This window comes from Megascapheus bottae, chromosome 25, assembly GCF_031878675.1.
Source record: "Megascapheus bottae isolate mThoBot1 chromosome 25, mThoBot2.hap1, whole genome shotgun sequence".
Classification (NCBI taxonomy): domain Eukaryota; kingdom Metazoa; phylum Chordata; class Mammalia; order Rodentia; family Geomyidae; genus Megascapheus; species Megascapheus bottae.
This window is the reverse complement of record NC_143533.1, coordinates 8,628,137-8,653,143: the sequence shown is the minus strand read 5'-3', so window position 1 is coordinate 8,653,143 and position 25,007 is coordinate 8,628,137. Positions and strand designations below refer to the sequence as shown.

Sequence of the window (25,007 nt, the reverse complement as noted above, 5' to 3'; positions counted from 1 at the left end):
AAAAAGCATCATAGGAAATTTTCATGAAGATAGAGCTTATAGGAATGTGGCTTAAATGGTAGAGTGCTTATCTAGCATGCATGAGGCCTTGGCTTTAATTCCTTAGTACAACAAAAAAATTAATAAAAATTTGCCAGGTGCCTATGGCTCTCACCCATAATCCTTGAGTTGATGAGCTCAGGGACAGCACCCAGGGCCAGAGTTAAAGCCCCATGACAAAAAAAAAAGAAAAAAAGAAAAAAAAATCGAGCTTATTTGAAGACATTTTCACTATACTTAGTTTCTTAATTTTGCAGTAAGATAATTTTATTTCTTTTCAAACAAGAAAGAAATATTGTATTAAATTATTTTAAATGAAACAATGTAGGGGCAGGTGAACAAAGGAGCATAAAGCATCATAAAGCTTTTGGACTTAACAAAACTTTTTATTGAATCCACTTCTCATTTACTAGTTTTCATAAAACTGTGAACTGGAACTCCACTGTGCCAAACCCTTCACTACATGCAGGACAGCCTTGCTAGATGAGCTTCTGAGAAAAGGAGTGTATCAACTTTATTTCCAGTGATTAGCAAAAGGAAGCCAGGAATGTGGCTTAGTGGTAGTGTGCCTGCCTACCATGCATGAAGCCCTGGGTTTGATTCCTCTGTACCATATAAACAGAAAAAGCTGGAAGTGGCTCGGTGGCTCAAGTGGAAGAGTGCTAGTCTTGAGCAAAAGAAGCTCAGAGACAATATCCATACCCTGTGTTCAAGCTCCAGGACTTGCAAAAAAAAAGAAAAAGAAGGGCCGGGAGTTTGGCCTAGTGGTAGAGTGCTTGCCTAGCATGCACGAAGACCCGGGTTTGATTCCTCGGTACCACAAACATAGCAAAAAGCCAGAAGTGGTGCTGAGGCTCAAGTGGTAGAGTGCTAGCCTTGAGAAAGTCCAAGGACAGGGCTCAGCCCCTGAGCCCAAGCCCAAGACTGGCAAAAAAAAAAAAGAAAAAAGAAAAAGAAAAAGGTAAGTTGGTGATCCACACACTGAAAACGTTAAATTTTAGTTTAGGTAATGCTAGGGTTTGAACTCAGATGTCATACTTATTAGGCAGGTATTCTCTTACTTTAGCCATGCCCTTTTGGTCAGGCTTTTTAGCCAGGGTCATTCTTTTACCTTCCATATAGCTAGGATTTTGGGTATGGGCTGCCATATTCAGCTTCTTTTATTTAGATAAAATTTCACTAACATTTTTCCTGCAGTGGCCTCAAACCATACATAATCTTTTCAATTTCTGAATCCCATATAACTGTGATTACAGGCACAATCCTGTGAGGCTGTTTGGAAAAAAAATACCTGGATTGTACCTGATTATATCTAATCATTACCATTTTCTTACATAGTTTCCTTCCCTCGTCCTGGCTATTGTAATTGTAAAAGGAGTCCAAGTAAGAGGTTTATATGATACATTGAGCTATCAATGATAACCCTGAACAGTTTTATTCATGATAGCTCCTATTTATAAGATTACTATATGTAAATTGTAACCTGATCATTCATGGCAGAAGTATTGACTTGAGACAAAAATGACAGTCTGTAATTGTAATTATGACAAAATAAGCTCTGTGCTCTGATGAATTGCTTAAAAATCTAAACTTTGGTTTTTTTTTATCTGTCAGAGGAATCATAAAAACAGGATATCCTAGGCTGTCCATGCAGCTTTCTGCCTAATACATAGCAGATTTAATTTCCTTCTATTTCTTCAGAAATTTGAACATACTCTGCATCATAAGTATCTAAGATAGAAAAAGTAAGAAAATAAACATTTTATACTTGGAATTTGTTTTTCTTTCAAACTGCAGACTGGGGTTTCAGAAATTCTGGGTATAGTAAAGCATAAAGCTTTTAGCTGACTAGTCTAGACCTCTTAGGATTGGGGGAATTCAAGAAGGAACATTCATGAGTGCAAATAGTTTGTCTATCTTTGGTTCTTTAATTCACTAGTGTTCAAAACAGAAATAAAATACTAGGTATGGAGATTCTTTTTACAAATTAAGAGAAAGTATAAGAAGAGGAATCATTTAACTTACATCATAATAAGCCCAGATTATACTCACTTTCCACCCCTAAATCTTCAATTTTATAAACTAAAATGTCCTATAGTATATAATGATTGACAGGAAATCTCTTTAAATATTTTAACACCTGAAAGAATGAAATAGGGGGCCAGGAGTTGGGCCTAGTGGTAGAGTGCTTGCCTAGCATGCACGAAGACCCAGGTTCGGTTCCCTGGTACCACATACATAGAAAAAAGCTGAAAGTGGTGCTGAGGCTCAAGTGGTAGAGCTCTAGCCTTGAGAAAGTCCAAGGACAGTGCGCAGACCCTGAGCTCAAGCCCAGGACTGAAAAAAAAAAGACTAAAATATTACTGGAAATTTTATAAGAAATAGATAATTAAAAACTTTTATTATTATAGAGATGATGTACAGAAGGGTTACATTTACATAAGTCAGGTAATGAATATATTTCTTTTTGGACAGTATCATTCCTTCCTCAGTCTCTCCTACTTCTTCCCTCCTGTCCATACCCACAAATTGTATACTTCATTAGAGTTTGGGTTTTACTGATAGACCAAACCATGGTAATTTTAAGCATGCTCAGTAGATGCAATTGTCTTCACCCTATTCTTTCTCCTCCATGAATAGGTTCACGTGAACTAAAATGATAAACTAAACTGAAAATATGGGATACTAAGGAAATATACATATATATATGAGCTATAAAAAATATGGTCCAATAATTACAGCTTAAAGCTGGGCACCTATGGCTCATGTTTGCATACCTAGCTACTCAGTAGGCTGAGATCTGCAGATCATAGGTTCGAGGCCAGCCCAGGCAGGAAAACCTGTGAGACTCTTATCTCCAATTAATGACAGAAAAAGGTGAAAGTGGTGCTCTGACTCAAGTGGCAGAGTGCTAGCCTTGAGCAAAAGGGAGCTCAGGGACAGCACCCAGGCCCAGAGTTCAAGCCTAGGACTGTCAATAAAATAAAGTAAAAAAAAAAAAATACAGCTTAAATAGAATTCAAAAAAGAGTGACAGAAACTTGTAAAAATCCTTACATTCCTGAAGTGAAAAAGTGGAAAAATGCACAATTTAAAATTTAAGTCAAGTTCCAGTGGCTCTCGTCTATAATTCTTACTACTCAGGAAGCTGATATATCCAGAGAATGGAAGTTAGAAGCAAGCCCAAGTAGAAAAGTCTATGATATTCCAATTACAGAATCACCAGTGAAAAGTTGGGCTAGAGGCACGGTTCAAGTAGGTAAAGCACCATCCAATCAATAAGTCAAGTGAAAGCAAGGCCCTTAGTCCAAACCTTAGTAGCATAAAATATTATTTCAAAATTCTAAAATATTTCATTGATGTGATACATTAATATTTGGATAGTATTAAACATGATTAGAAATAAGACTTTAGTTTTAGTATTGCTTAAGAAATAATGTTTTGGGGCCTGAAGTTTTGCCTAGTGGTAGAGTGCTTGCCTAGCATGCATAAAGACCTGGGTTCCATTCTTTGGTACTACATACACAGAAAAGTCAGAAGTGGTTCTGTGGCTCAAGTGGTAGAGTTCTAGCCTTGAGAAAGCCCAAAGACAGTGCTCAGGCCCTGAGTTCAAGCCCCAGGACTGTTAAAAAGAAAGAAAGAAAGAAAAGAAAAGAAGAAAAAAGAAAAGAAAAGAAAGAAAGGTTTTAATTCAAACTGTAATTTCACATATATTCATATTTATTTCTAGCTCAAATTCCCTCCTGCAAAATTTCTAAATAAGCCTAAGATTATGTTTCTGAAATGCTTAAATACTGAGGATTCATGGTATATTTTCTTTCCAATAAGACCTTCTCTGATAGGGCCGGGAGTTTGGCCTAGTGGTAGAGTACTTTCCTAGCATGCACGAAGACCTGGGTTTGATTCCTCCGTACCACACATGTAGAAAAATGCTGGAAGTGGTGCTTGGTTCAAGTGGTAGAGCACTAGCCTTAAGAAAGCCCAAGGAGAGTGCTCAGGCCCAGGGCTCAAGCACTGGCAAAAAAAATTAATAAAAATTTGCTGGGTGCCCATGGCACATGCCTGTAATCCTACCTACTCAGGAGGCTGAGATATGAGGATCACAGATAAGCCAGCCTGGGCACAAAAGTCCATGAGGCTCTTATCTCCAATTAACTACCAGAATACTGGAAGTAGTGCTGCGGCTCCAAGTGGTAAGAGCTAGCCTTGAGCTGAAGAGCTCATGGGCAGCACCCAGGCCCAAAGTTTGAATCCCACAACTGACCTCCCCCGCCAAAAGAAAGGAATAATACAGCTCAAAGAATTATATATAAGCTCATACATATCCTAATCCTATAAAGTTGTAAATCTTTACCTGTATTCACTAAAATGTACTTACTGAGAAATGGTGTTGGTATCAAGGTCAACACAGCTGACATCTGGGGGAGGATCATAGAGATCAAAGTATCTGGAATCAATCCCTACTATGAATGGACACGGTGCACTCAAGACATCCGCTAAGGCCAGTGGGCAGAGAGGAACATACGGGCATGGCCAGTGGAAAGGGAAAATCATCTCAGAGAAACAAAGAGGAAATGAATGTTAAAACCTTTTTGACACTGAAGCCTAATTCTCCAGCACACAAATAATATCTTCTAAACATTATGATCTAAAGTTTAAATAATTATGTAATAAATTAAATTATTAATTATAGCTAAAGTTAAGGATGAGGACATTGAAATTGCCTCAACAACACACAAACCCATCACTTTGTGAAGCTTAGCTAAATATTAAAATAGCTTTAAATTACATGAATATCTTGAGTATAAACTGACTGTCAACAAGAAACAATGATACTTACAGACACTAGGGCTTCTGTCACACTAGTAAGCACAGAAGGCCGTAAGGAATGGATGAGAATTTTATGTTCTGTTACTGCAAAGACTAGTAGTGTCACTGCATTTTCAGGGCCTAGATTCTGTAGTAGTGTTGAAAACTTGCCACCACTGTCAATTTAAACAAAGATACATAATTTAGAAAACAAAGATCAAGACATCTTCATTATATTGGGGATGTGGTTCATGATAGAACATGCAAGACCTGGAGTTCAATCCCTTCTACTGCAAAAACAAAAATTAAACACCATTTATTATCTAAAATAAGGGGGATAAGGACAAGTTTATTATTAGACTCTGACTTATATTACCTATTTTAACTTAAAATGTGATTGTTGAGCTTAGGAAAAGAAAACATCAGACATTTTGAAAACAACATAGTTTATGAAGGTTCAAATCATTTTTTCTTCTACTAAATTCAATATGGAAAGTGAAAAGTCATGTGCCTCCTTTTTCTCCATTTGTTCTTTTTTTTTTTTTGCTAGTCGTGGGGCTTGAACTTAGGGCCTGAGCATTGTCCTTGGGCTTTTCTCAGGGCTAGCACTCTGTTACTTGAGCCACAGCACCACTTCCAGCTTTTTCCAAGTATGTGGTAACAAGGAATAGAACCCGGGTCTTCGTGCATGCTAGACAAGCACTCTACCACTAGGCCAAACTGCCAGCCATCCCCATTTGTTCTTATTGCTGTTTTTCAGATAGGACATTAACATGTAGCCCAGGCTTGCTCTGAACTCATGATCCTCCTGCCTCAGCCTCTAGAGTGTTGAGATTACACACATTCATCATCACACTTATCTGCTAAGTTTCATATAAAAGACGTGCCTTATAGAGAATATCCAAACAAATAATTCAATTAAATGAGGTGCTTTGGCTGAAAATAAATTCTTTAATAGAAGTTGTTTTTCAATTTATTTTTAAGCATTGCGTAATATACTGCATTCTTCATTATAAATTGCATAATCTTCTAGCGGGAATAGTTAATGAGTCATTTTTTCATCTCTCAGGAAAATGCTTCCTTAACCAATATTCTCCAGGTGCTTGGACACATAGTGACAAGTAACTCTAGAGATATCCCTATCCCTTTCCATCAAATTCCCTGATGTGAAAAATAACAGGCAATCTCTTTTTCTTGCCCTTGCCAGTGAAGTTGCACATGTATGCAGTGGCTAACCAGACCAGAGTTGAACAAGTCCTGGAGAATTGTAAACCACATCTCAGTACATTTACCTAGACCAAAACTCTTATCTTTAAGTTTCTTTTTTTTTTTCCCTCCAGTCCTGGGCTTGAGCTCAGGGCCTGAGCACTGTCCTTGGACTTTCTCAAGGCTAGAGCTCTACTACTTGAGCCTCAGCATCACTTCCAGCTTTTTTCTATGTATGTGTTACTGAGGAATTGAACCCAGGTCTTTGTGCATGCTAGGCAAGCACTCTACCCCTAGGCCAAACTCCCAGCCCTCTTTAAGTTTCTTGAAGGCAACTAGACTTCAGTTTGCTTCCCAATAAGGTCCTAATGGAAGGTTTTTGAACATGGTATACTTTGCATTGTAATTATCAGAAAAACTATGACCTACAGGCCCACTTTCTTTTTTTCCACTTTCTTTAAGAGAAATACACATATTTAAATTTGGATTTATGGGGGCCGGGAGTTTGGCCTAGTGGTAGATTGCTTGCCTAACATGCATGAATACCGAGGTTCGATTCATCAGTACCACATGCATAGAAAAAGCCAGAAGTGGCACTGTGGTTCGAGTGGTAGAGCTCTAGCCTTGAGAAAGCCCAAGAACAGTGCTTGCGGGCAGAGCTGAAGCCCAGGACTGATAAAAAAAAATGGATTTATGAACAGCTATTTCTTACTATTATCTTACTATTGTAATGATAATAACAATAAGAAATCAGGTGTTATAACATGATAAGACACAAATACAAAACAAACTAATAATCAAAACAATTAGATGATCTATATGGTAACAAAATACTGGAATGACTAGGCAAATGAACTAGCAATCCAAACAGCATTTTGCCTCTATAGTGCTAAATGACTGGTTTCACTGGGTTAATTCTTTTAAGCTAAAGGAAAGCTAATAATAAAAATTCTTTAGTAACAAAAGCATATGCCCACAAAAAAACTTGTGTATGTTTATAGCAACATAATTCACAGAACACAAAATGTGGAAACTTTCCAAATGATTAATAGCTAAATAAAATATGATGTAGCCATACAGTGAAACATTAGTTGGCAACAAGGGATAAAGTAATAGTACATGCTTTAACACAGATGAACCTTAGAAACGTGCTAAATAAAGAAGCCCAGAAATAAAAAAGGCCATGCATAGTACATTTTCATTTGTATGAAATGCAGAACAGGTATATCCATAGAGTAAGAAAGTAGGATATTGGTTGCCTAGGGTTAGGTGAAGTATATATAGGTGTTTGTATGTGTGTGTTTAAGGACAGAAGGTGAAATAAAGTCATGAAATGAAGGAGGTTAGCTACTAAATGGGTTAGCACAGGGTTACTTTTTAAGGTAATGAAAACAGTCTAAAATTTATTACAGTGATAGCTGCAAAACTCTGACTATAACCACCAATATGGAATATAGGTAAATTTTGTAGCATGTGAATTTTATCTCAATAAAGTACCCAAATTAAGCTTTTTGGATAATTTACAATCACATTTACAGTCAATGTTTCTAGTTCATTTTCACCTCAAACAAAGGTTAAGAAAACATTGGTCACTCTTGGCAAAGAGCTAGTGATGAAATAATCTGTAATTCTTGCAAAATTAATGTCAAAGATGGCAGCTGGTCTCCCTTAGAGATATGCTATGTAATAGCTTAATTACCACTGTAACTATTTCTGACAGAGAAATTACACCTCTAATTAAATTTCAAAAAGTAACACTATAAGAAAAATGCATTTCATAATTTCTCTGAACATTTAAAATTATGAAATACAATCATTTAGCAATTAAAATATTTAGATTTGGGTTGAATTTAAAACTGCATCTGAACATTTTTCAGAGGACAATTAAAGGTAAAAAAAGTTGTTTTCATAATACATAGATTCTAACTTATAGAATAGTAAGTTACAAATAGACAAAATGTCAAGTTCTATTATAAAACCTTTTCTTTTTTCTTCAAAAGGAAGAGAGACTGTTAAGAGAGAACTTCAATGTTTGAGGTCAGATTTAGAAAAATAAACAGAAATAAAATTTTACTTGCCTTAATGGAAGAGGTGAAGAAACTGGCTGACTGAGAATCAAATTATCATGTGGTGATAACTGGAAGAAGATTCAAAATAAAACATTTAAAAGAGTAGATTAACTTGAAAATAGCAGTTTCTGGCAAAAATATAGACTAATAGATTCCCAGGTCACCAGAGTAAGAATATTACTAACTCTCTCAAAATTATGTTCTCATCTATGACTCCTTACAACAATTTCTTACTCTGAATCTTATCTCTTTCCTTCTGTCTTTAACTTCACCCTAAAGCAAATTTGTACTCAAACATTTATAATGAATCAAATGATTCATTTAATAACAAAAATCAGGGGCAGTCAATTTCTGACACAGCATAAACCCACAGGTTGCCTGTTTTTGTACACAATTCTTACAGAAGACAGCGATGATGACATCCTTACATAGTATCTAGTTGACTCTGTGGGCTAACAGCAGAGCTGAGCAGTTGCAACAGCATCTGGATGGCCTGAAAAGCCCTCAAATATTCAGTGTAAGGTCCATCACAGGAAAAGTCTGGTGGTTTCTGCTATAAAACAAATGTTCTGTGTATATTTGAATAGCATGTGCTATGTTTAGCACTAAGTACTAAGAGCTAAGACAACAATAACCTATGTAATGCAAAAGTCATAGAAAGGTATTTTCTGGATACTTTATCTGTATCAATATAATAATGCAGTAATTTCAACTGCATTTCCAAATGTTTGCCGATTTCCACAAATTTCGGAATACTTATTGTCAAGTGATATTTAATATTAAGGCCACCACATTAAAGGGCTGTAAACAAAGTAAACCACATATAGTGATAATACAAGAAAATATTTCCTTCATTTAAATCCCTTCATAAGTGATTAAATAAGCAAACATTTCCCACTATCATCAAAAGAGGAAAGATGAATTTAACTAGGAAAGAGATGGGGAAACAATTATTCATATAAAAGATGTGGACATACTCCTTCTTTGTAAAAATATATGTATTTAACTTTTCCTTGAATCCGTTTTAATACACTTAACTTACTAGATGATTGTCAAAAGTACAAACTTTCAAATACCTAGTACAATTTTTTTAGGGGGAGGAGTGAGTTGTTTCCTCCCCCCCCTTCCTTTCTTTTCTTACTTTCCTTTTTTTATTCTTTTTTTGGTCTGAGACCAGGACTCAAAATCAGTATCTGACTCACTAGCTAGTGCTCTATGAACTGAGCTATGCCTCCAACCCCATCTCCTCCTTGGGACAAAGTTTCACTATGTGTAGCCTAGTCAGTCTTGTGTGTCCCGCCTTGTCCAAGCCTTTCAAGTGTTAGGATTACAAGTATATACCACCATATCCTATTCAGACATGATCTTTTCTACATTAAGAATGTCTATTCCTGTCTATTTCGTGTGTGTGTGCGTGTATGTGTATACTCCTGGTTCTGGGGCTTGAATTCCAGACCTGGGTGCTGTCCTTGAGCTTCTTTTTCATAAGACTGGTGCTCTACCACTTGCTTGAGCCACAGTTCTACTTCCAACATTTTCAGTAGTTTATTGGAGTTAACAATCTCACAGAGCCAGGAGTGTGGCCTAGCAGTAGATTGCCTACCTAGCTATGCATGAAGCCCTGGGTTCAATTCCTCGGTACCACATACACATAAAGACGTCGGAAGTGGTGCTGTGGCTCCAGTGATAGAGCACTAGCCTACAGAAAGATCAAGGACAGTTCCCAGGCCCCAGGACAGAAGAAGAAAGAAGGAAGAAGGAAGGAGGAAGAGGAAAGAAGAAGGATGAAAAAAGGAGGAGGAGGAGGAACAGGAGGAGGAGGAGGAGGAATCTCACAGACTTTCTTGCCTAGCTGGCTTTGAACCATAATCCTCAGATCCCAGCCTCCCAGCTTAAGTTGTTAGGACTACAGAGGCAGGGCCACTAGCAGCTGGCTTTCTCTAAAGGAAAACATTATATTCCACAAGTGAATTAACAAAACATTAGGAGACTAACATGAAATAGCATCTTATTCTCTTTATATACCATTCTATTTCTTCCCCCACTTAATACTGTTGTTCTTGTATTCTGACAGATATTAATAATTCATATGGCCCTTATACTTAAGAAAATCTTACCTGAACTAAAATCCGTGGTCTCTGAGGAGATGGAAAAGGAACTTTATGCATAAAGTGAGAAATATGCCTTAAAGAAAACACAAAATCCAGTTGATTCCATAGTGAATACTGTATGGTATAAGGTTAACATATCATCAAAAGTTCGAGTAGAGTCAAAAGTCCTGTGCAACTCTAAATTGAAAATCTCTAGCACTACGAAAATGAACAACAAAAAAACTTAAGCCAGGTGCAGTGGCTCACGCCTGTAATCCTAGCTACTCAGGAGGCTGAGATCTGAGGATCACAGTTCAATGTCACTGAAGACCAAGAGACTTTTATCTCCAATTAATCACTAGAAAACCAGAAGTGGCACTAAGGCGCAAAGAGATAGGGCAGTAGCCTTGACCTGAAGAGCTCAGGGACAGTGACCAGGCCCAGAATCCAAGCCCTAGAACTGAACAAAAACAAACAAATCCCCCAAAAAACAACAACAACTAAAAACATTTATGCCATCAAGGAAACTTTTACCTAAATCCAACAATTTTTCATAGCTGTTCATATTCAACAATGTACAAAGATACATCATAGTGCAAAGATCAATCACATGTTGAGCCAAGAAACTTTTAACTTACTTCTCTATTGGAAGGACATGAGGTCCAGAGATGGAATAACGATACAAAAAAGTGAGAAACTTCCTGAATGCATCAAAAAAAGGCCAATGAGAAAGAAGGCAAATGCATTTGCTAGTGTGAATTGTTTTAGAATTATCAGACTTCCCATCCATCAATGGAGATAAACCCAGAAGATGTCTCTGTTTTTCTGTGAGATTCTCCTCAGAGTATGGTTCATAAAACTGAATAGCAGCACCATAGACCTGCAAAACAAGTAAAATACACTTGGTATCATTAATTCAAATCATACCATTAGTTAAATATATAATGGATGCTTCCTATGAGCCAAGGTGCCAGAGACTTGGAACACAATGGGGATGACATTTTTTTTTGTTTTTGTTTTTTTGCTGTATTAAAGAATTACTGGTTTGGTAGCACATACCTGCAATCCCAGAAGACAAGAACCTGAGGAAAGAGAATCTCAAGTTTAAAGTCAGTTTGGATTGTCCAAGCCAGCCAGGACTATATAGTGAGACCCTATTTAAAACAAAACAAAAAACCCAAATAACTGCAATTTAACAAAAAGAAAACAAAGGAACCACATAGTAATATTCTCATATTCTCTTACTGAGAAAAAGTGTTTCAGTCACATTTTCAAATTAGTGATAGCAACTGTACTAATAGTCTAATAAAATGGTTGAATAATTATAAATAGAAAAGAAGACAGAATTTTAAATTAACTTGCTACTTTTTTTTTGAGCAATTCATTGAATTTTTCTAAATTTCCTTATTGCCCTCACTCAAGGCTAGTGCTCTTATTATTTAAGCAATACCTTCACTTCTGGCTTTTTAGTGGTTAGCTGGAGATAAGAATCCCATATACTATTCTGCCTGGGCTGGGCTGGCTTTGAACCTGGATCCTCAGACCTCAGTGTCCTGAGTAGCTAGAATTACAGGTAAGCCACTAGTGCCTGGCCTTTCAAATGTTATCACAGAAAAAGAAACTAGGATCATCATTTGACCATTAAAAAAAATATATTTGATGATATTCATCAGAAAAACATTTTTGGAGGATGAGACATTGTTTCTGGATATACTGACTTTAACCAAGTAGAAAAGGTATGTATAACTGATGCGTGTGTATGCATGTGTATGTTTGTTTGTGTGTATGTATGTGTGTATATTATTGTGCCTTGCACTATGTAGTAAAGCTTATTACTTTATAATAAATGGTATATTACTGTAATGTATATATTATTGTACCTTGTACTATGTAAAACACAAAAAAGTACAAGAAATTTGTAGATATCATTTGTTAAAAATAGATACCTTTTCAGCTGAGGCTCCAGTTAACACAAATGTAGAAAATACAGGAAGGGGATATTTGCTATTTGATGGCCAACATTCAATAGTTGCACCCATTGGTAAACAAAACAAGGGAACAGATTCTGGTAGTGAGAATGATTCATAATCTTCCTGAGGATACCGACAAATTAGACCTACAAAAACAATAATAAAAGTAAGTCAGCATCTCTTGACTTTAGGTGTGCGTAATTTGAATGATATTGTTTTATTATTTTACAAGTTTGGATGACCAAAAAAACATTGTGTATATGTGTTCACTAAATAAATCTTGAGTGGTTTATATACAGACTTTAATCGAAACAGTATAACTATTAGCATTTACTAACTGCATAGTTATCAAGCTTATCAAAGGCTAATTTACAGTTAACAAGGAAAGAAATTCCTAAAGAAACAATGTACTGCCAAAAATTCAGTCTATGGTTACACTACCTTGAAGTATACATCCTGCCCAGGCTGGCTTTGAACTATATCCTAGATCTCAGCCTCCTGAATGGCTAGGATTACAGCTATGAGATACTGATACCCAGTCCTCAGCAGGCTCTTTGTAGATTCAAATATATTATCCCAGGGAGTATACATGTAAGTTCTAATATAAATACAAGAAAAATATTCATAAAAATAGCAATCATACCAACTTAAGTTCAGATTCAAAATAACCCCTGAGTATAAGAAGAGTTCCAAGCGGTCTATGATTTCATGTTCACTAGACTACTCTTAAAAAATGGTCCAGGCACAAAGATCTGTATTGCATTCTGGGGGACTAAAAACAGAAGTTGCTCTGATCTTGAAGCCCTTAAAGTCAAGTGGCAGCATCATTAATAGGCCACAAAAAATAAAACAATAAGATGGGAATCAGAGCTGTTGGTTCTATAAGTAATACCTCTATGATTTCAGACAAATATGGCTCAGATTTTCTCATCTGTAAAGTAAGATAAATTAAGCTGGGTGCCCATGGCTCACGCCTGTAATCCTAGCTACTCAGGAGGCTGAGAACTGAGGTTCACAGTTCAAAACCAGCCTAGGCAAGAAAGCCTGTGGATTCATCTCCATTTAGCCACCAGAAAACCAGAAGTGGATTGAATAAGCTCAGTATACAGGCCCTGAGTTCAAGCCCAGTGGCCTACCAAAAAAAGAAAAAAGTAAGATAAACTAATATTCAAGGAAGTTTTAAAATTCTCTAATTAAATACTAGGTGGCTCATGGGTCCCTCAAAGATATAATTAACTGTGTACTACTACTCTGTCAAGTCATGATGCAATAAAGTATAGAAATAAGTGATGAATGGTGGGCCCTAGACAATCAAGGAGAGAAGCCCAGAAATCTTAATTTATTGATTAATTGAGCAACTGACTAATATTGGGTCCCACTCTGTGGCCAGGCTGATCTGAAACTCATTATGGACCTTAGGATGTCTCAAAATCTTCATCTCCTTGCCTTCCATCTCCTAGAATTATAGACATCTGTCACTGTGTCCAGCTAGAACTCTCTAATTTTATAAATGTAATTTTTAGAAGGATGAGTCTTTGAGTCTTTTTCTTTTCTTTTCCTTTTTTTTTTGTTGGGCTTGAACTCTGGGCCTGGGCACTGTCTCTGAGCTCTTCAACTCAAGGCTACTGCCCTACCATAAGTCTTCTATATTATAAATGAGATCAATATGTTTGATATTTTGAGGCCTCTGGAAATTAAACATTTCAACTATGCATGATAAAATTATAAATTAATTTATAATGTTTTATAACTACAAGTGACTAAATCCAATGCAAGTACTTTAAAACATTAAAATAAAATAAATATATTTCTCATCTTTTCTACTGACTTAAAAGGTTAATCTGACTCTGATTGCACAAACTTATAATATCAGTACCCAGAGGGTTAGGCAAGGTAATAGACTTTGAGGCCAGCCTGAGCTAGAGTGAGACTCTTGTCTCAGGAAAAAAACACCAAAAACACAAAAAATAAAACCCTAAGTTAATTTGCAACTATGAAAATAGAATATGGAACCTGCTGAGATTGTTCTAAGAAAACAGGGAAGGTGGCAGGAAAATGATACAGGAGGTAAGATTGACTGGAATATATTGTAAATATGTTTACAACAATGAAGTTTCTCACTGTATAAATGTTAATAATTTTTTTAAAAACTACATTAACTTGGCATTTACTGATTATTATTTAAATATAAGTCTTTCCTTTTTCAAATTACTCTTCAAAAACATATGAAGACAAAACTAATAATAAAAGGACATAGGCATAGTCCTGATCATGGACAGATATTATTTCTTTTTTAACCTTACTGTATTAACCCATTACTGTAATTAACCCATTAACCATATTATATTTAACCCAAACTATATTTACATATGGAGTATGTCCCCTAAAATTATACTTACCAGCTTTGTAAGATATAGTGTTAGTCTTTGCCACTGATTTTTTGTAACATAAGTACACTGCAGATCCCCACTAAATTTAAAAGACAGAAATAACATTTGATTTTAAATGGCAGTAACAATGAAAATTTAATCTTTCTGAGTTCTCCAGTACAAATTATTTAGGACATAGCAGCAGATATTTCTTTGTTGTTACTAATATGCTATTTAGACAGCATTTCATTGGGATCATTGCCAACTTAACTTTCAGGAGTCAAATTTAACAAATTTTTTTCTTGCAAAAGCAATAATATAAGGAACTTAATACTAAGCCATAACCATTTAGATTTTATTCCAAGTCTCAACCTTGGCCAGAAATGATAAATTAAGAAACCTACCTTGTGCAGACCATCCTTCTGACTCCATAACCTCTTTTAGATATTGCCTGATTTTCTGAAGCCCTTTGGGTAAATAGTCCTTACGACTTATACTTTGCCATATATCTTTTCTTATTTTCTATTCTTTTCAGAATGCATTTCAAATCAGGCTTTTGATCTCTACTACTCCTTACAATAATGCCTGCAGGATACCAAGTCTTATAGTTGACTGTCTTCATTTTACTCACTCTCAGCAGATTTTACTAGCACTGATCACTTCCTGTCAACTATTAGCCAAGCTTTAAGGTCTTGCTCTCTCCTGTTCTTCCTCAACAATTCATAAGCTATTTCTTCCTATCTCCTTTGTGGCTCTCTACTGTCTTTAATTGATATATATTCAGTTGCATAATCTTAATTATAGCTACACGTTGAAGAATCTCAAATTTCTAATCCCAGCTTCAAAACTCTGTCACTACTACCACCCATTGTAGACTCACACAGTTTTCACTTCTATGCTTAATAACACCTTGTATTTAGCATAGCCACAAAAGAAGTCTTGTCTTTTTCAAACCAGCTCTTCTTTCCAAGGTTTCCCAGCACAGGGAATGGCTCTACCATTTACTCTGTCCCAAGACTCAAGAGCCACTCTTGACTTTTCATTTTGCCTTAAACATTTCCAATATATCCACAGATGTGCTGAAGTCTCCCTTCAAGAAATAGTTTGAAAGAAGGGTGCCAGTGGTTCATACCTGTAATCCTAGCTACTCAAGAGTTTGAGAATGAGAGGACTGTAATTTCAGGACAGCCTGAGCAGACAAATCTGTAAGACTCCATCTCAGTGCAGGGAAGCTATACTTCATAGTGTGACCCCAGCAACAATAAGAAGCCTAAAGCTCAAGGCACATGCCCAAATGGAAAGGAAGACTGCATCCTAAAAATGACTGGTCTCATGGCATGAAGCCCTGAGTTCAAACCCCAGTATGATTCAAAACAAGAGCACCAAATATCTACTTTGAGCTGAATACCAAGGGCTCACACTTGTAAACTATAGCTACTCAGGAGACAGAGAAAGGAAGGATTGCTCTTCTATCCCAGATTAGGCAAAGAGTTCAAAAGACTCCATCTCAATCAATAGCTGGTGAGGATGTATACAACTGTCGTTTCAGCTACACCAGCAAGAGTAAAATAGGACTGTGGTCCAAACCATCCCACACAAAAAAGAAAGACCTTATCTCAAAAATGACCTGAACAAAAAAAGGCTGGAGGCATGGCTCAAACAGTATAACACCTGTCTGGCAAGCATGAAACCCTCAGTTCAGACTCCAGTACAGAAAAAAAAAAATCATTTTTCACTTAGATCAGTGGTATGACCTTGTCATCAATCGCTCAGCTTCAACTCATTCTTCAGTAGTCTATCTCCACAGCTCCAATGAGCCTATTTAAATGTAAATCGCATCACTTCATGCTCAAAGCAAACCCTTTGCTCTAGGGCCTACACCACGCAATCACTTCTTCAGTCACACAGGCCTCCCCACCTTTCTCAGTCACACAGGCCTCCCCACCTTTCTCAGATATACCAAGCCCACATCTCTGCGAGGGCCTTCACACTTTGTTTCCTGTGGCATTCAAGTTTTTGCTCAACTGTCCCTTCCTCAGCATGCTTACCAATGCCCTAAGCAAACCATTTAGCATCATTCCTTATGCTCTTCAACTTCCTACCCACTTGTTACTTCCAGTCATTCCATCCTGTTAGTTTACTGTCTTTCCCACTTGAATGTAAACTCAGGAAGTGGGGCTTGGTTCAAGGGTAGGGCAAGTAGCCTTGAGTTGAAGAGCTCAGGGACAATGCCCAGGCCAGGAGTAGGGCGGTAGCCTTGAGCAGAAGAGCTCAGAGACAGCACCCAGGCTGAGTTCAAGCCCCATGACCCACAAAAAATAAAATAAAATAAAAAATAAAAACAATCATTTTTCATATAAGCAATGCAAATGAGAGAGGGCAAGGTTATTGATAATTTAAAATAATATTTAACAGCAAGGCATAGAAGACATCTAAAAGAAAAAAAAACATAAATGTATAATATATCAACACATACATATTAACAATATAAACATTACTATATTAACATAAAATAGTAATATTACCAATAGTATTATGTATTATATTTTAGTATATATTCGAATATATAGTAATATACAATATATCACATAATATAATATATACTGTTATATAAATACTAATACATTAGTAACATATGCTAACATATTACTGATAATATTAACACCAATCATATTAACATTCACAACATTACTTATATGGTATATATAGATATAGATATATAAAATATATCAAAGTAAAAACAGTCTGAGGAATGTTGAAAATGATAAAGTACCTGCCTAGCAAGGTACCTTAGGCCATGAGGTCGAAACCCAGTACTGCCAAGTTTTTTTTTTGTATTTTGTTTTTATGCCAGTCCCTGAGATTGAACTCAGGACCTGGGCACTGTCCCTGAGATTTTTTGCTCAAAGCTACCACTCTACCACTCCGATCACAGTTTCACTTCTAGCTTTCAGTAGTTTACTGGAGATAAGAGTCTCATAGACTTTCCTGCTCTGGCTCATTTCAAAGAACAATCTCAGATCTTAGCCTCCTGAATAGTTAGAATTAGGTGTGACTTACCAGAGCCCAGCTTTGCCAACATTTATTTATATAAAAGGGTAGTATAACAAATATCCACACACTCTCACCTAAATTTCATGTATGTTACCAATTTATCATTTTTGCTTCAGATACTTAATTTTTTTCTTTATTTTGTGCTGGTCCCAAGGCTTTACCTCAATGTCTATGCAATATCTCTGAACTTTTCTACTCAAGGCTGGCACTCTACCGCTTGAGCCACATATTCACTTACAGTATTTAACTTATAAAAAAATTAAGATTACAAGTTTAGCTACCTACCTAGCTTCTACTCTGTTCTTCCTGACCTAACCCCCTAATCTGAAATGAATGCATTCACTCATACATATGCATTAAAAATTTTAACTACACATATACTACACAAATATATACATATTATTGTTTTTAAGTTTTAAAATCATTAAAACTATATAAATAATTTGAATAAACAAATACAATTATTTTTTAATTAACTGAGAATATCCTTTTGTGATTTCCTTTTTATTCCATCAGTGGTTTTTTGTTGTGCTGTTTATTGTTTTTTTTTTTTGTGCCAGTCCTGGAGTTTTATCTCAGGACCTGGGTGGGTGCTCTAACCACTTCAGCCATAGCCCTACTTCCGGCTTTTTGGTGGTTAACTGGAAATATGAGTCTTACAGACTTTCCTCCCGAGCGGGCTTTGAATTGAATCTCCATCCTCAGATCTCAGCCTCCTGAGTAGCCAGGATTACAGGTGTGACCATCAGAACCTGACCTATTCTGCCTTTCAAGTGTTATAATATGCTAAGTTTAAGAGTAAGGATACAAAAGCTTGGCTGGAGAGAATCAGAGTGGAGAATGAGATAATATACTTACATCTTCAAAAGTTTTATTGAACAATGAAATACAGCAAGAGAATAAGGGGAATATGGGCCAAAAAGCTAAAGATGGGAGATCATACATATACTTAAAAAAAAAAAAACTAATGAGTGTGCATTTATTTTTCAAGTCAATTTTGAAATCAGGGCAGCAATATACAAACAAACACACACATAGTTATGACTTACAATATATACATGCACACAAAACAAAGATTTTATAGCTTTTTTTTTTGGCTGAGAGTTTGGCCTAGTTAATGGCTTGCCTAGCATGCACAAACACCTGGGTTTGGTTCCTCAGTACCAAATACCAGAAGTGGTACTGTGGCTTAAGTGGTAGAGCTCTAGCCTTGAGAAAACCCAAGGACAGTGCTCAGGCCCTGAGGCCAAGTCAAGGACTGGCAAAACAACAACAAAAAAATGTATAGCTTTTCTCATTTGCCAAGCTTTTCTCCGCTCAATTTTTTTGAAATGCTTTCTGCATGCTAAAAGAAACAATCCATTAGAGAAGGAGAAACGAATGATTCACAAAAAGATAGGGAATATTGCTGAAGTCAGGTATGAATCTAGTAGACAAACTGATTAGTGTATTGCTTTTGCAATAAGGGGGAAAAACATATTTTTAAAAAATTATTAGCCAGGTTCTAGTAACACAGACATGAAATCCTAGCTATTCAGGAAGCTGAGATCCAAGAATCCAGGTTCAAAGCCAGCCTGGGGAGGAGGCTCTATAAGACTCTTATCTCCAATTAATCAGCAAAATGCTGGAAAGTGGAACTGTAGCTAATGAGGTAGAGCACTATCCTTGAGCATAAAAGCTCAGGGACAGTGCCCAGGCAACTGAGTTCAAGTCTGAGAACTGGAACCAAAGAAAACCCCCAAAAAGCATATGCACAGCTTTTTCAAACTACTCTCTGATGGTTCACACTTATAATCGTAACTTCTCAATAGGCTGAGATCTGATTTAATTGGAAGCCATCCTAAGCAGGAATTTTCTCCAATTTATCACAGAAAAGTGGAGCTATGGTTCAAGTCATAGAATGCTAGCTTTGAGCAAAAGAAGCTCAGGGATAGCACACAGGCCCAGAGTTTAAGCCCCAGGACTAGGAAAAAAAAAAAACACTTAAAAGTTAAAAACAAGAAAACCTTTCAATATTTTTAAAAACAATATATTTTTTAAAAAAATTATGTCACATAAAAATTTATGAGCTATATACCACCAAGACATGTGAAAGGGTATCAATGTATGTGAATTAATGCACCTTCTATCTGGCAAATATCATGTAACCCTTTTACTAATTACAATAAAAAAAAATTTTTTTTTAATTTATGAGCTATATACTCTATAATGTTTTATTACATATACTAATTTGTATCTATGATATACAAATCCTCAGCTTAATTTTAATTATGTTCTATAATCTATGTGCCAGTGATTATATATAGAGATTCCCTTCTTGAATACTTATTTGTTAAACATGACATTTGAAATATGATGTAAAAATCAATGTTAATAAATTTTTTAATAAAAAATCAATGGAAAAAACTGTCACATGATTTCAAGGAAAGATTTATTTAAAATTATGCTCTTCTTGTTAATAGTTAATTTTATCAGTAGAAAAGAATCACTTACCATGCTGTTATTGAGGTTCTTGTCAACTTTGCAAAATGTGTGTGGTGGACTTTCTCCTTTACTGGGTATAATAATACATATGTCCGTCACAGCCAGTGTGTTCTGAGTCATGTTTTCAGAAGCTCTTCGATAAGTGATATAAATCCTTTGGGATGAGGTACTGCCACTAATATTTGCAGCATGCCCATAAGGAGTATTTTTAATAATTTCACAGCCTTGTTTTAATCTTTCTTTCCAGTCATATAAAACCCTAAAAACAGAAATTTAAAGGAATAAATACACAAAAACAAAGTAACCTGAAATCTAAAAGGTATCAAGAATTGAACCTAAAAGGCAGCAATGTAATAACAATAGCCTATATCTTATTAGTTCAAAATGCACATTTTTTTGTTTTGTTTTGTTTTGCCAGTCCTGGGCCTTGAACTCAAGGCCTGGACACTCTTCTTGGGCTTTCTCAAGGATAGAGCTCCACCACCTGAGCCACAGCACCATTTCTGGCTTTTTTCTATGTATGTGGGACTGAGGACTCGAACCCTGGTCCTCGTGCATGCTAGGAAAGTACTCGACCACTAGGCCAAACTCCCGGCCCCATAAAATGCACATTTTTATATTAGAGGATAATTGGTTTTACCTATCAAAAACATTAATAATACAAGAAAAACTCAAATAAACATTGTGTTTTTAATGTAAACCAGAAAATATAAAGAATATATATATATATATACTACACATGAGTTTAGCACTGTATTACTTAGTTATTTCATTTATTACTGAGTTCTCTTCTTCTTCTTCCTTTTTTTTTTTTTCTTGCCAGTTCTGGAGCTTAAACGCAGGGCCTGAGCACTGTCCTTGGGCTTTTTCAAGGCTGGCACTCTACCACGTGCGGCACAGTACCACTTCTGGCTTTTTCTGTGTGTATAGTACCAAAGAATCTAACCCAAGGCTAACAATAGGCCATGCTTTCTAGCAAGTTCTCTTCTTCTCTTTTTTTTGCCAGTCCTGGAGCTTGCACTCAGGGCCTGAGCATTGTCCTTGGGCTTTCCTCAAGGCTAGTGCTCTACCACTTGAGACACAGCTTCACCTCCGGCTTTGTTTTTTTATCTATGTATGTGGTACCAAGGAGTCAAACCCAGGTCTTTTTGCATGCTAGACAAGCACTCTACCACTAGGCCAAACTCCCGGTCCCGCAAGTTCTCTTCTTAAAACCAGTGTTTTCTTTGGAAAAAGCAACTTATATTTGAGCCAAAATTTAAATCTTACAAAAGGTTTTACTTTTATTTTCAATATTTCCCTCCCTTTTTTAAGAGGTAATACCAGCCTCAAATTTACTTTAATAAGTCTGTATGAAGCCTGGCACTGTTGGCTCACACCTGCAATCCTAGCTACACAGGCTAACTTTTCATATTGGCATTTTTTTATTACAGCTGTCTTTAGTGGGCATGAAATAGTATCTGATCTTGATTTGCATTCATCTAAGCATCTTTTCATATCCTTTGTGTGTTTTTGGAGGAATGTGTTAAGATGATTTATCAGGTTCTGTATGCAGGTGTGTGTGTACACACATACTTTTTCATCAATATTGCGGCTTGAACATAGTTTTTTTGCTCCTTAATTGGAGATAAGAATTTCTTGGATTTGTCTGCTCAAGCTGGTTTTGAATTGGGATTCTCAGATCTGTCTTATGTAACTAGGATTATCAGTGTGAACCATTAGCTCTTAGCTTCATCTCTTTAATATATGATTGCTTTTTCATGGATGAGCCATAAGAGTTCTCTATATATTCCACATAGAGTGCCTTGTTAGTTATAGGATTTGCAAATATCTTCTTCCATTCTTTGAATTGCCTCTTTACTTTTACAGTATGCTTTGAAAAAATAGAAAAAAGTGATAGATTTCACAGCTAGGTAGTATAAGACTCACAGAAGTTCAGGACTGCAACAAGCAAGAGGTGGTAGGAAACAGAATTAAGTTGCATCTAACTTCTCTGTATTAAGGAGTCTTTTAATTTTTAGTTAAAAACATCAGGAAAACAAATTCAATCAAACAACTAAACAATTATTCACAGGTTACCCTCTCCCCCTGCTTTTCCTCCTTCTTCCTACCCTTTTTTTCCCTCTTCCTTCCACCCTACCCCTTTCTTTTCTTCCTTTCTTCTGTAGTAATAGGATTGAACTCCAAAGCTTTCTGCTTACCAGTCAAGTGCTATGCTACATGAAATACACAAGTCACAAGTAATAAGCACTTAAGATCACATTAAGGTTAACAAATTCAGTCATCAAATTCAGTTCTTATATTTCAAAAAGCTATTGTTGAAAATGGATATTATAATTAATTAGAAAAATATAATTATATTAGGCACTTAGCAAACTAAATCAACTCCATTCAGACTCTCCTACTTGCAGAGCAGAGCAGACTTAAGGGAGCCCAAAATAAACTTCCAAGGGCGGGGACTGTGGCTTAGCAGTAGAGTGCTTGCCTAGCATGTACAAAGCCCTGGGTTTCATTCCTCAGAATCACATAAACACAAAAGGCCAGAAGTGGTGCTGTGGCTCAAGTGGTAAAGCGCTAGCCTTGCGTAAAAGAAGCTCAGGGACAATGCCTAGGCCATGAATTCAAGATCCATGACTAGCAAAAGAAAAAAAAAACAAAAGACAAAGAAAAGGAAGGAAAGGAGGGAGGGAAGGAGGGACAAAGGAAGGAAGAGAGGGAGGGAGGCAGGCTGGCAGGCAGGCAAGCAGGGTGGGTATTGAGAACCCAAAGGGCAAAAGGAGAAAGAGCAAAGGCTACAACTTTAATGTATACCTCCAGACATTTTTGCTTTAGTTGATTTTTCAGATAGCCTGAGCTGACCCTGGATCTCAATGCTCCCATCTCTACCACCTAAGTATCTGGCATTTTAATTAAGTGTGCATCACTGTGACCAGCCCTCTATTTTTCAAGACAAGAGTCCTGCTATGTAGCCTAGGCTGTCCTCAAACTCATGATGATCCTTCTGTCTCAGCCTCCCAAATTCTGTAATACATGCCACCAAACCCAGCTAAATTTATCAATTTTTCTAAAGCCAGCATACTTCTTGATGAACAGTTTCTTGATTGATGAACAGTTAACTTCAAAATCTACAAGATGGAGCCGGGACTTTAACCTAGTGATAGAGTGCTTGCCTAGCATGCACAAGGACCAGGGTTCGATTCCTCAGCACCACATACATACAAAAAAGCCAGAGATGGTGCTGTGGCTTAAGTGGTAGAGCTCTAGCCTTGAGAAAGCCCCACGGACAGTGCCCAGGCCCTGAGTTCAAGGCCCAGGACTGGCAAAAAAAAAATCTACAAGGCATATTATTTGAATCAATAATTCATTTCAAAATACTTACCCAAACAATAAAGTTATATTAAAATCAAGACAAAACAAAACTTACCCTAGATCTGTAAGTGGAGGTTTATCTCTTCCTCTTCTATAGCAAAGGTAAATCTGGGGCCCCACAAGACTTCCATTATTGAGATCTGCTGACAGCCCAGTTGGGGTAACATCTATACACATATAATCCCGTGGCACTTCCTCCCCAAGAGATTTAATGATAACTGAAACATCAGTGATAGGTTCTTTTGGTTTTGCTACTTTATGACAGGCATCATTGAAGTGAATTTCTTCTTCAAGAGGCTTTGAAACATCAGTTAATCCTGCTACAACAAAGTAGTCAGCAACACGAGGCCCTTTGTCTTCAATCATCTTCCATTACAGAAGGTTACATCTGAAAGGAGAATAAAACACTGGTATTTTACCATAAAAGCCAGTTAGTATAAGTGGCTAGTGTATAATTAAGAGAAAAAATATGAACAGTGCTACCTACCTGATATTCCCAGTAATATTTAAATATTAAAAGAGTATTTCAACATTATTTATTACAAATTAGTGCATGAAATTTGAACACAACAGAAACTCCTTTTAAATGTATACATTAGCTAGGAGTGGTGGTACATTCCTATAATACCAGAAGGAAGGATGCTGAGCCTGGAGGATAGCAAGTCAAAGACCAGCCTGGGGTATATAGCAAATTCCATGCCAGAAGGAACTACAAGGGTGAAACCCTATCTCACAAGAAAAAAAAATAAATGTATAAATTAAATTGTAAGACTATAATGGAATTTCCAGGGCCTCGAAACACTGGGGAAATCCAAAGCTAGAATGCAGTTTGTAAGCTAGTATCAGGTGAGGAATTTTGCTGATCTCTTCAGTAATCTGAAGTTTTTGTTTTAGAAGCATTATAGGGACTGGAGATGAGACCTTGGAAATAAAAGAGGCATGACTTTAGTTAAAAGACTGGATTTTAAAACGAACAAAGATAACTACTGAGCTGAGGGTGTAGCTCAGTGGTAAAGTACTTGCTGAGCATATATGAGGTACTGAGTTCAGTCTAAAGCACCATAAAAAAAAGTCTACCTGTGGATTAAGGGCTTAAAATAAACCATCTATGTGGCTACAGAAAGCTCCAACTAATAATTTAATAATAAAAATGTTCTCAGGCTTGCAAAAACAACAACAAAAAAAACCTCAGCCTAGGCTTTCCACAGATAAAGCTCAAGTAAAGATTAAATCCCAGATAAATATACAAGAAAGATTCACCATGAATGAGTCTTAGCAAATACATAAAATAGAAATTCAAAAATAAGAGTAGGAAAGCTATTATAACAGAAGTACACACTTATAATAAATTCAAAGAAAAATACAGAAAGTATAATTCACTATATATGCGCACACACTGTAAACATAAAATCTCCTTCCATTGTCTGATATCATTTAATCTTTACTTTTTTCCTTTAGCTAGAATATATTCCTAATACTGTCATTACTTACAAGCTACTGTTATAGGAAAGTTGATCTAACCAATGTTCCAGCACGACTTCCATGTTAG

The 25,007-nt window shown here is 36.4% G+C and overlaps 1 protein-coding gene across 8 annotated transcripts in view; it reads right to left on the bottom strand.

Moving 5' to 3' along the window:
• Nucleotides 1–25,007, bottom strand: part of Dennd4a (DENN domain containing 4A) — a 92,976-nt gene that overhangs the window by 44,654 nt on the left and 23,315 nt on the right. For 7 of the 8 annotated variants that reach the window (XM_090358161.1, XM_090358167.1, XM_090358165.1 and 4 more), the window contains 9 exons: nt 23,514–23,846; nt 20,099–20,348; nt 14,582–14,651; nt 12,159–12,328; nt 10,851–11,092; nt 10,240–10,306; nt 8,132–8,190; nt 4,879–5,023; nt 4,417–4,592 (listed from right to left, as the gene is read on the bottom strand). In XM_090358161.1, the coding sequence (XP_090214287.1) occupies nt 4,417–4,592; nt 4,879–5,023; nt 8,132–8,190; nt 10,240–10,306; nt 10,851–11,092; nt 12,159–12,328; nt 14,582–14,651; nt 20,099–20,348; nt 23,514–23,824 (1,490 nt within the window). In that variant the 5' untranslated portion in view covers nt 23,825–23,846. Of the gene's footprint in view, nt 1–4,416; nt 4,593–4,878; nt 5,024–8,131; nt 8,191–10,239; nt 10,307–10,850; nt 11,093–12,158; nt 12,329–14,581; nt 14,652–20,098; nt 20,349–23,513; nt 23,866–25,007 lie in introns of all 8 variants that reach the window. The other variant, XM_090358163.1, reaches the window with a different exon arrangement.